This window comes from Lissotriton helveticus, chromosome 6, assembly GCF_964261635.1.
Source record: "Lissotriton helveticus chromosome 6, aLisHel1.1, whole genome shotgun sequence".
In the NCBI taxonomy this organism is placed as follows: domain Eukaryota; kingdom Metazoa; phylum Chordata; class Amphibia; order Caudata; family Salamandridae; genus Lissotriton; species Lissotriton helveticus.
Window position 1 is genome coordinate 1,147,529,296 of NC_136067.1, and position 12,731 is coordinate 1,147,542,026.

At 44.2% G+C, this 12,731-nt stretch overlaps 1 protein-coding gene across 1 annotated transcript in view; it reads left to right on the plus strand.

Moving 5' to 3' along the window:
- The first annotated feature begins 3,084 nt into the window (after window positions 1–3,084).
- The window catches only part of NT5DC1 (5'-nucleotidase domain containing 1), a 1,533,630-nt gene continuing 1,523,983 nt past the window's right edge, over window positions 3,085–12,731 (plus strand). The window contains exon 1 of the mRNA XM_078648807.1: window positions 3,085–3,306. Coding sequence (XP_078504933.1) covers window positions 3,214–3,306 — 93 coding nt within the window. The 5' untranslated portion in view covers window positions 3,085–3,213. The remainder of the gene's footprint in view (window positions 3,307–12,731) is intronic.

Here is a 12,731-nt window from a genome sequence, read left to right on the forward strand (position 1 = left end):
TCCACACCCAGCTATCTTGCCACATAGAACAACTCAGACTGCTAGACCAATTCCAATCCGGCTTCAGTCAGAGTCATAGCACTGAATCCGCTCTCACTCACATTGTAGATGATGCGCTAAGAATACTGGATCAGAATGATTCTTGCCTTCCATTAAACATGACAGCCTAATTGACCTACTGAACACAGGGTGGGGCTATCAGGGACTGTTCTAAACTGGTTCTCCTCATTTCTACACAACAGAACCCAAAGATTCAAGGTGAATCAGTCTCTGTCTAATCCCTCACCGCTCACTCTGGGGGTGCCCAGCAGTCCAAGCTCTCACCCACTCTCTTCAACTTGTTCATGGAGCCTCTAACAGAAATTCTGAAACTATCCATCATCCATTATCACATGTATGCTGATGACACCCAACTGTACCTGAGAGTCTCCTCCCCGTTGGACAATGGGTCCCTCAATTCACCTCTACGGAAAACTCAAAGTTGGCTGAACCGTAATCACCTGAAATGAAACGCTGTCAAAACGGATTTCCACTTAATCGCCCCATCGGCACAGTCTCCAGACATTGAAGTATGGATGAATCAACTAACAGCTCTCAACTGCATTCCAAACATCAATGATGCCACGAGTTCATTGTGAATAATGCTAGATAAGGGCTTGAACATGCAGAAGAACATTAGTGCTGTCGCCAAAGGAGAGAACTTCCAATTGAGCATCCTAAGGTAAATAAAACAGTTCCTACCCCACAACGACTTCAAGGCTGCGGTCCAAACCCTAGTAATCTCTAAGGTGGATTATGGAAGCGCAACCCTCTGCGGCCTTCCCAGATCCAAGTTGGTGCCATTTAGGGCCTCTCTCAATTCCGCTGCAAGTCTCCTCACCGGTTCAAAACGAAACAATCACATCACACCTGAGCTGAAGTCACTAAATTGGCTCCCATATGAAGCAAGGATACATCTAAAAATTGCATGCATGACCCACAAAGCTTTATATTTCAACACCCCAATGTACTTTGCACAAAAACTTGAGCTCTCTGGTGGCTCCAGATCCTCTAGAGACTCCAGCACCTTACTACTCAAGCCCCAGAAATTCCATAAAAAGAAAACCTACAATTGAGCATTCTTGGGTATCGCACCAAGAATTTGGAATTTCCTGCCCTCTGAAATCAGACTGAATCATTCCACAGCGTCTTTCAAAAGCGAAGTTAAAGCAATACTGATGAAGGCATTCCTGGCTTAGATCCCCAGCCCCCCAGGTTCTCTAGGACTTGTTTGTTTATATCAGTCTACACTGAACTGTGATTGTTGTATGTTGACCTGTTGGTTTACTGTTGCTACTTCCTGTACCTTTGAGATTGCCAAACTGTTAAGCGCTCTGATACCCCCAGGGGTCATGTTCGTGCTATGAAAAACTTTAAAAATAAATAAATGTGATTATATTGCTGTTGTACACTACATGATCCTTTTGGATTTATCGGCTGTTTGATACAGTTGATCACAAAACCCTTATCCACTGTTTAGCAGAGATAGGAATTAAGGGCAAGGCCCTGGATCTGCTTACCTCCTTTCACAATGATAGGAAGCAAAAGGTAGCATTAGGCAAGTATGAATCTACCTCCTTATTTATTGCCTTGTGGGGTCCTTCAGGGATCATAACTGAGCCCCACGCTATTTAATGTGTATGTGTGTAACTTGGCCCCACTTATTAAAAGTTTTAGGATGGATGTAACCTCATATGCTGACGATGCACAATTGATAATCTCTGCGGCCAATAATGACTTGTGAGGTCCGCAGAGATGTGGATACTGTATTGAGGGTGTCAGCTGTCGGATAAGCGGACATTGCCTGAAACTCAACTCAGGTAAAACTGAGATTATTATATTTGGAAAGCCTTCTCCCTCATGGTCCCCTAGCTGGTGGCCTGAGCAACTTCCTCAACCCCCACGTTCCCAATGTTATAAACTTGGGAGTCGTCATTGAAGAAAATCTCAACATGGGAGCCCAAATATCAGGGGAACCCTCCTCAGCCTACTATGTTTTAAAAATTATTAGGAAAATACTGCCCTATATTCCCGACAATTATAGGAAAAATGTGATCATTGCACTAGTCCTTTCAAAACTGGATTATTGCAATAGTCTTTACTGAAACGTGCAAGAAAAGCACTCAAGTCAATTGCAACTGGTGCAAAAGGCTGCTGCCATCGAGACTCTTAAGCTACCTAAATATTATTCCATCTCACAGGGACTTCGAAAAACTACACTGGTTCCCAATTCACAGCCGGGCTAAATTTAAAGCCTTATAACTTGCTCATAAAGGACTATATAACACAGGCCCGGAGTTTCTCAGGAAGGTTTTTAGATGGTGTGTCCCCAATAGAGATCTTCGCTCCACAAACTAGTCTAATACCCTAACTGTTCCTAAATTCAAAAAAGTTAATTGGAAAGGTAGGTGCATCATCTATAGCACAGCTAAGCTATGGAACAGCCTCCTGCCACACATTAGAGCTATTTTCTTCCTTGCTGTCATTCAGGAAGGAGATTAAGACCTGGCTGGCCAATAACTAAAAGGTTCTCTTTCCTCTAGCATGCCCCTTGCTCAGATAGCGCCAAGACACCCTGGAGTATTTGTGCGCTTTCAAAAACTCCTTAACATAACATAAACATGCACATAAATCCACTTTCAACGCCAGGCACTGCCTGACAAGTACGTCTGCAAAAACGCCCGACGCAGGTGCTGGAAACCAGGGTTCGAGCCTCAAGGTTGCGTCCACATCCTGTGATTCTGGGCAAATCACTTAATCTCCCCGTGCCTGAATGTGTAATGTAAAGCGCTCAATACCTTCGGTTCGAGATCGCGCTATATAAAAATATGCACAAAAAAAGCGCAGCTCGGATTTTGCTAGGATCATGCATGCCAACAGGAAAGTGAGAGATTGAGAAACAAAATCGGGCGTATGTTATTTACCGCTACAGCTTCTATTTCAGCAGAGGCAATTTTAGGCAGTTGACCGGTTAAATAAAGCAATTTCAGGTTTTAAAGATCTGGACTACTGAACCGGGTCTGTTCGTATGTGTGTGTCTGTCTCTTGGATAATGCTAAACGCACGCGGCACAGTAATCCACCAACAGTCAGTAGTCCGAGCCTCCCGCCGCCACTAGGACACTCGTGATCTCTCCGAGCAGGTTGAAGCCGTGAGCTCCTCGAGGCCGTCAACATGGCAGAGTCCTTCAGTTTGTCCGACTGTGACGTCATTGGCTTCGACCTGGACCACACGCTGTGCCGCTACAGCCCGCAGGCCACCAGCATGGTGAGTGAGGAGGTGCTCGCTACGCGCTCCTTCTGCCTCTGGACCTACAGCACAGTGTATGCTCTGTACACAATTGTAGGTTCTGAGCAAATAACACTATTGTAGCGCAAGTAAACGGCCGTAGTCTCCCTGTTAAATATAAATAATAATTCCATATGCAAACAATTCAGTATTCAGTGCACTTACAGTTGAACCGTTGTGCCAGATTCTACGGTACACCGAAACGTGCTATTTGCCGCACGCCTTCAGGTAAACGGCGCGAGTTCTCCACATCTTAGGAAAGTTTTAATCGTTAGAAAAATTACAGCATAGCCATAGTTTGAGCTTAAAAACGATTGGATGTTCTCATCAATTACAATTCATCACTTTCGAAAATATATGTTGGCGATGTGTACTTTTGCAATATGATCGAAATAAACGAGGTATGTGGGTTTAGCAACTCACTCCTTCATTTAATTATGCATACAACAATGGCCGCTGCGTTTACCAACGTGAAACCCTTGACTGCACAGTTCCCCGCTTCTAGGTGTGCGCAGTCCAATCCTTCTTGGTCGCAAAGTAATCGGCCATCTTAGAAGGTGAAGATATTGTTGATAGTGTATGCACGTCCAATTGGCAACTGACCCAGAAGAATGCGTTCTTGGAACTAAAACTAGCTTCACAGCGACGGCCAGCTTTCCCGCTGTAAGTTTACTAACTTTCCCGCTGTAAGTTTACTAATGTACACTTAATGGAAAAATCATCCAGTTCTAAATGCAACACGTGTTAAACACAGTGTTCGACTGGACCGTCCTACTCTAATATTTACGGGAAAGGGAGAGTAATACACTTTTCACAATCAAAACCGGTAGATACTGCGGACATAAAGTAGGTCCGCGAACTGACTGACATAATTTATTTTTTATTTATTCATGCATATTTATAGAGCGCGGACATCACCAAAAGCATACATGCCAACATTTAAGGGCAGGGACGTAGGAGATGTAAAATAAAAAGTTGGGCGAATGAAAATTCCCTATTCACTTCTATTGTAGAAAATGCAATTTCAGGCGGGAGACACCTAAAATAAAGCCATTTTTGGCTTGAAAAATCGGTAGTCTCCCGCCTGAAACGGGTCTTTTGGCATGTATGCCTAAAGGTGCTAGAGTGCTTTACTGGAGTAATATTTAGTTACATGAAAGTTACAGATGGTTTAAGGAAGACAATACAACCAGAGCCAGCCTTTGCTAGGATAGCTGAGGTGGGCGGAGAAAAAATTGGCGCCTTTGCTGATTGTAGTGAATTAAACGAGGCCGCAGAGGGTCGCTTTAGTGTTCACTGGACAGTACCTGGATGAGCATGGACTGACCCCATAACACAATCATCCCCGGACCTCCCCCAGCTCATAGGTTAGCTGCCTCACTAAGATGATGGTTTTCTTGATGTCAAACAACAAATGTGGTAGGCGGTTCCTAAGTGTGTCAAGCGAAGAGTCTGGTGGAGAGAGGTACACCTGAATCAGACTACAGGACCGGTTTGTCCTATAGTGGATGTGTAGGGAGGGGGATTCCTCCCTTCGGAACTAAGGCCCTCGCACACCCAGCCAGCTAGGTGTCATGCTTCATCATTGGGTCTGCTCCTCGTCGGGTCGGCGCTGCAATACTCGACGGGAACCCAATATGGGGCTCTTTGGCGGAGATCTTTTGTTCCATGCCATTGGGTGAGGTGTGGGTGAAGGGCCAAAGGAAGTATAGACGTGTGTGTGATTAGTGAAGACTAAAACAGGTTGGGTAGTCCAAATATTAATTTTAATAGAATGGCTCCCACCTAATTAAAAAGGAGGAATAGAGTGGCGACTTATCTGAAAATTATGGTTCAAGATCCTAGCTCTCTACTCTAATGGAGTCAACATGTTTCTTGCCTCAAACGTTCTACGGATCATACAGCAATTCTTCAGGACCATGTGCAAACTATCTACACACCGTGGTAGTTATAAAATAAGTCTACCTACCACGTCAGAGGTAATTTTAGCTGCCTATAGAAAAGGAGATCCTAAGGCATTAATAACTGCACCTCAACAGTGTCTGACGGGGCTGTGACACCTGAAGATATAGTATCCGTAACTCAGCCTACCGCCAGAACCCGGTTCTGGCAGTAGGGGTAGGTCGTTCAGCGCAGTGACGCTGAGTTACGGATACTATATCTTGAGGTGTCACAGCCCCATCAGACACTGTTGGGCGAGCTGGGCCCAGGGTGCCAATTTTCTGAGGGGTGCATGGAGTTGTGTGCATTAAGGTTATGCCAACAGAAGCGCCCATCTCATCCTGTAGCGGTCCGTCCCCTTGGTAATTCGTTACATAAAACAGAATGTACAAATACATTATAAAAGGTTAAGGTAGTATACAGAGTGTACAAAGGTACATATGGTCTTAAAAAGTTTGAGATAGTCTACAGCAGTATTTATTTATTTATTGTATGGTTTGATTTGAGTCGAACAAGGCCAACAATCATTTGACTTATTTTCACTTTAAAATAACACAAAACAACATCCACATTGTCATTCTTACATTGCCACCCAACATTCCACCCCCTCTCCTCCAATAAAGTCCCCATTGCTTCCTTAAGTATAAAGTGACCTTCTGTATACCTTATAAATACAATAAAAAGATTAATCAAAATACAATTTAACTCCATTGAAATCGTAATAACCTCAATCAATATAATCACACCAATATAGCTTTAAAATGTAAAATACAGCGGTAATTATATTATCTAGCCTATTCTTTATTGCCCCTGGCGCACACCACAAATTAAAGTTCAAACTAACCTGTATATCATATCTGAAGCTCTTTAAAGACCGGTAGAACATGTTCTTTCACATCCAAAAACACTGCAAAAAATGTACAGCAATAGAAAGGTTGAGGTTGTTTAGGGGTCTGTGTCAAGGATGTTGTTTTAGCTAAAATATAGTTGTAAGAGGAGGACTTTCAGCTCCTTTTTGAAAGTTGTGAGGGAGGTAGTAGTGCATTTATTCGGAGGTAGTGAATTCCAGATTCTGGTTACGCTTCCCAAGAAGGATTGTGCAACCAGTTGGTCCCTTTTAATGTCATCAGTAAACTCTTCTTTGAACTACATGCTGCCTCCGCCTTCACCTTTGCACATTGCTTTGGCATTCCACGATGGTCTGGAGCAACCTGATAGCTTGAGTTCACCCACCAGGTAACATGGAGTGGATGTGTGCAAGGCCTTATGAGTGATGCAGACAGTCTTGTAGCTAGCCCTGCTTCAATTGGCAACCATTGGAGGTTGATAATTGTGGGGGTAATGTGGTAATTTCTTTTGGCCCCATATACAAACCGAGTAATGAACCCAGTCCCTACAATAAGAACACTCATCAAAATATAACAAGGACTGTCAAGACAAAGGTCACAGGCGTTATGCTCAAAATAAGGCATACAACTTTGGCATGGCGGCTAGTTCAGGGATTTATATTATCTTGTGCGTAGTTGCATTTAGGCAGCACAAAAAAATAAGCAAAGCCAGTTGAATGGAAACTATTACATAGTGATGTAAAAATAAAACCCCACGATCTCAATTGCAAAGAAGTTGCTGGGGGTGTGTATTTTGTGGGGAGGAGTGTGGTGGAAGTAGACGGCAAAAAGCAAAATTAGATCACCGAACAGTCAATGTAGCTTTCAACCTACAGGTAACTCTATATATTTCAAACCACCTGCACCTTACCTGAAAGCTAAAAATGTTATTTGATTTGTAAAGTGACTTAAACAAGCACTGCCTATGATAATAGGTCTCTTTTAGATATGTTGTACACCAGCATGACTTCTGATCAGCTAAAAGTTAGTGGCGTAGCGGAGCGTGGAGTAGAGTGTCTTAGAGTAGAGTGTCTCCCTTCAGTGTGTGTGTCCCAGTCCAGTCCTCAGGAATGTCAGCAGCACACATCTCCTGTCTGTGGTGGCCTTCATGGGTTGTACCATCCACAGACACACACATACAACCCAGCACGCACAAGCAAGTATCATGTACTGTTCTGCATTGCATTCAGTCCATGCAAGTCAAGGGTGAGTTAAGTATACAGTCACTTATCTTTAAACTCTAGTGACACAGGTAACAAGCATTTGCAATGCAATAGGTCTTGCATTTGTTATAGTTAGAGCTTTAGGCGTTGAAAATAACAATGTTTTTTACTTTTGTTTTTTTATTTGCAGTGGAGTTATTATATTTGCACAGCACTATTGCTAATGGTATAAAAAAAGCAAAAGTAAAAAACATTGTCATTTTCAACGCCAACAGCTCTAACTTTAACAAATGCAAGACCTATTGCATTGGAAATACAATTGGTCTCGCATTTGTTGGAGTTGGAATTATTGCCTTTAGAAATGCCTTGGACGCCGGAGAAGATGGCCGCTCAAGCGTTTCTCTCCTCCCGTGGCGTCAAGATCAAATGCTTTGTCGGTGATTCCCTGCAACGTAAGCAACCCCTACTGTTGTGATAAGACTGCGGAGGCATGGGGAGCAGATTGGGCGCATCAAAACGGCGAGATACGCCCCGGATCGGCTGTGGTGTAATCAAGGGCCGCGACCACATGGAAGTCTGAGCGCGGCTCTGCCCGTATCGCCGAGAACAGTCAGCACCGCTCTGCTGATCCCCGCATCTACTTTCTCTGCCATCGAGAGACACCCAAAGCCTTTATGTACAATTGAGCGGCGCTTCGAGTGCGGAGGCAGGCACGGTTGCGGTACGGAAGGCTTGGGCTCATTAACAGGTACAGCGCAACGCTTATCAAAATGGCGGCCGCAGTGTTCCGCGCTAACCCGCTCTGACTCCCGGCTCTTCAGCACTCATTCCTTGAGCAAGGCAGTTACTTTTGGAGGGTCGGAGTAGGCTCAGAGACTAATCTATGCCTGAGACATATCGCCATTAAGGGAAGCTATGGCATATCTACATGCTGTGTGCTAGCAAAAAAATATATATTATGGCAGTAACTGCAATTCGTGGCTGACTTGAGGCATTACTGAAGGTTATCAATTGTCTCCCAGGAAAACACTGGTAATCAGTCTCCGGGGTAGATCTACCTGTCTAATTACCTGATTATCTGGATGGCCCATGATTGGAAAAAGGCTCCTGCTTTATTGATGCCTGACCTTAAGATGGCCGACAAGAGAGACATTTTCTAAAGGTAGACAATTGCTGTTGCCTTATGCTGGTCCATGCGCGCTCCAGCTCCGGCTACTAGAAGAGAAGGGCTAGTTGACTACACTCAACTAAGAATGATTCACACAGGTACACCACTTGGTTGTAGCGCCACCCCCTGGTAGGGGAGATCATTGCGGTTCGAGAAATTTTGTATGTCAACACTTCAACTGGGTTCACTACCTATTGACTTTTTCTGGCAAATCCAACCCGCCCCTATAAAGATCCGCAGCAATTTCTAACAAGTCCAATATTTTCATCAAATCTGTCTCCCTCAGTCACCACTACGCGCTCTTGCGGCAGATTTTGTGCGCCTAAGCTCTTATAATCCATCCAACTACCATGGGAGACAAGGATACCAAAACCCTAAAAAGGCTTAAAGCCGAACCACCAAAACCAATATCACCTACCAAGGGATCAAGAGACTTGAACGCCACTTTAGACACAATTCTTCTCAAACTTGCTGAGGTGCATGAAATTACAAAGTCCACCAGAGAAGAAATTGCAGCAGTGAGGCAAGATATCAAAGACACCAACACGCGACTCTCAGAGACTGAGTGTAGGATCAGTCAATTGGAAGACTCGGAAGTAAAAGTGAGCAAATCCCTAAAAGATCTGTCCCTATCTACTTCGTCAATGTCTCGGCGTATCTCGGAGTTGGAAGACAGGAATCGGCAGGGAAACCTGCGAATTTTTGGTATTCCGGAAGGATCCGAAGGTAAAGAGGGAGACTGCATAAAATTCCTGGAGTCATGGTTTCCTCAGGCCACCAGCCTCTACTTTGGTACAACGTTGGAATTTGATCGCGCTCACAGAGTCCCCACCCGACCCACTCACCAACAAAGGGGCCCAAGGCCGATTGTATGTAAGCCTCTTAGGTTCCAGCATGTAGAGCAAATCCTGACATTCATGCGTAAGCATAACCACATCCTTTGGAAATCCCAAAAAATATACATATCCCAGGATTACTGCAAAGAAACTGTCACATTGAGGAAATATTTTCTAGCCCTTCGCCCAAGGCTCCGTCAGCTTGAATATCAATATGGCTTTGTGGGTCCTGCGTGCTTCCGTGTGACAATCCAAGGTGTACCTCAAATGTTCACGGACCCCTTACATCTGAAGAAGTTGCTCGATGGCTCCGAAGATTAAAAAATGGACACTGCCACAGCGTCGTTCGCACAAGGATCTGACAACTAACCCAGGCACTATGTTATGTTCTCACATATTCACCCACATTGCTACAATGTCTGGTCGTTCTGCCCTCTTGCTAGCCTGGTCGCCGAGTGATATTATAGGTTCCTACCTTGGTATAATGACGACCTGGAAAGCTGTGGATTAGCTCAACGTTAATGTATAACTCAGGAGGCATTATCAATTCCATTGGGTTGGAGTTTGCCTGATGGTCTGGTAGGACGATATGTCTCATTTGCATGTACTGGGTTTCAAGATTATTTGGGTGACTTCACCCTTGAATATGCACTGTGCGTTTATTAGCTCTCCTTGATTTGAACGAAGGTTCGAGCATAGAGGAATGTATGTTGTTATTATAGAATGTTTGCCATGGAGGCATAACTTGCGGTGGGCTCATGAACACTTTTTGCATCATATACGGAACGGATGAGGTTAATTGGCTCAGGATGGGTTGGTACAAATACAAAATGTTGTTCTACATATGCGTACAATTGGGATGCTCTATGCCTTGACTCAATGTGACATGTTATTGAAGCCCCTATTTCACGGTTCAGCAGAAATGTTCTTTCTACAAAGCATTCTTAGCAGTATTGGCTTTATGCCGGTTTCACTGCAAATATGTTGGTTGCACTAATACCATATGATAAATGGAGGCTTTGTGTCTTAGAATAGACAGGCTCTGCAGTTCACAATGTTTGTTTCCATAAATACTGTTATACTTGCGTTTAAAAGCAGGTTACTTAGGTTACGCCACTGTGGTTGCTTCTCCTTAGTCGCCATGCTCCTGGCGCATTGTTTGGGTGGGGTGGGTGGGTTGGGGTTGTGGGTGGATTGGGCAGGGTTTGTGGTTTTATTTTCATGCATGTTCCCTTTCGTGTCTTTCCCCTTGTTTCTTTCCCTTCCTCACCTCTTGTCCCCGTATCCTTACAGCAGCGTACTACACACTGAGAAGGTTGAGAATGATCTATGTATACACGGGAGCGCCTACTCATACTGCACACGGGCCAGTAGCTACGCTTACGAAAGGGTAATACTGATATACAGAACTCAGACTACGCTTACCAGGCTGACCATAAGATCACTTATCTTCCCTTTCGATGGCAGCAGCTAAGCAGACTATAAAAATAATATCACTAAACGTCAAGGGTATCAACCACCCAATCAAAAAGAGGAAAATCCTGGATTACCTATATAAACAGAAGGGTGATATTATACTGCTCCAAGAGACTAAAATAGACTCGCCACAATTCAATTCTATGAAAAACAAACAATATAGTGAGGCGATTGGGTCGGACGCCCTAGTAAAAAGAATGGGGTCCTCACTCTTATTGCGAAGCGAGCCAATATAGATGTTTTACCCAATAGCGCAGACGCTAAGGGTAGATGGGTCTCCACCAAGCTAATAAAGGATGGGAAGGAGTTCTATGTGACCAACGTTTATACCCCCAATAAAGATGACCAAGAGTTTTGGAAAGAACTTAGCGACCACATTGATACAATACCAGACACCGCATTACATATCCTGGGTGGTGACCTAAATCTCCCTATGGATCCCCTGCTTGATAGAGACTCGCGTTGTTCATTTAGGCCGACCAATTCACATAAAGCACTTCTTAATCTCTGCACTCGTTTTAATCTAGTTGATTCATGGAGGCTGATGAATCCTACAGGCAGAGATTATACCTTTTACTCCCCGCCACATGGTTCATACGCACGTATAGATTATTTACTCACTTCTGTTCACTCTAAGGGGGACATTGAAAACACCTCCATTGAAGCGCGCGTGATATCCGATCACTCATGCATTACGATGACTCTGGCATTACACAATATGGGCAAGAGAACGACCTTGTGGAGATTCAACGACGCAGTACTGAAAAAGGAGGCACACAGGGTTGCCATAGAAACAGCAATTACTGACTATCTTTACCACAATAAAAAAGGAGACACCACAGGCCTTACAAGGTGGGACGCTCCTAAAACGACTCTTAGAGGGGTAATAATCAAAATACTTGCAACCATGAATAAGGATGCGAACTCCGCCCTATCACGGCTAGAAGAAGAGATATCTGCCCTTGGAAAAACGCCACATAATCTCTAGGGACCCCTCAGTCCTTACAGATTTGATGAACAAAAAATAAGAATATAACAAAATCATTAGCGAGAGGGCAGGAGTCTGGCTTCAACATCATAAAAACTTTAGGTTGTGCAATACTAACAAAGTGGGTAAAAGCCTTGCCTCGTACTTAAAATTTAAACTTCATCGATCATCCATCAAATGCATAGTTGACAAATTAGGGACAGCCTACTCGGATCCAAACAAAATTGCCGACTTATTCAGGGATTTCTACAATGACCTTTATGGTAAAAACAAAGACATCAGTAGTTCAAAGCTAAGGCCATACCTTGATAAATGTAAACTTCCGGCTCTCACAGACCAAGATCAAATTGCGCTCAACCGTCCCATTTCTGAAGAGGAAGTCATACAAGCTGTTAAATCCCTCAAGACGGGGAAAGCTCCGGGCCCAGACGGGTTCAGTGCCACCTTTTATAAGAGCTTTTCGTCCATATTGACGGAACCACTCAAAGATCTTTAGGAACACTTCAACACAAGTGGCCAAGTCCATGGCACGCCGGCAGAAGCCATTATAGCGGTTCTACCAAAGGAGGGGAAGGACCCGTCCGCCCCTAAGAATTATATGCCGATATCACTCATCAATCTTGATTGCAAGATCTACGCCATGGTTTTGGCAAAAAGGATTCAATCGGTCCTGCCCCAACTGATACATCCTTCTCAGGTAGGGTTCCTCAAAAACAGACTTTCGAGTGATAATACTCGAACCCTTGCGCACATCCTGGAAAGGGCAAAGAAAGGGCAAAGATGACCAATTCCCCCACTGTGGCCGTGACCCTAGATGCTGAGAAGGCCTTCGATAAGGTTGACTGGGCCTACTTGGAAGCCACTCTACATAAATTTAACCTAGGTACGAACTTCATTCGTATGGTGATGGCTTTATATTCCAAACCTTCAGCACGAGTCAGAGCG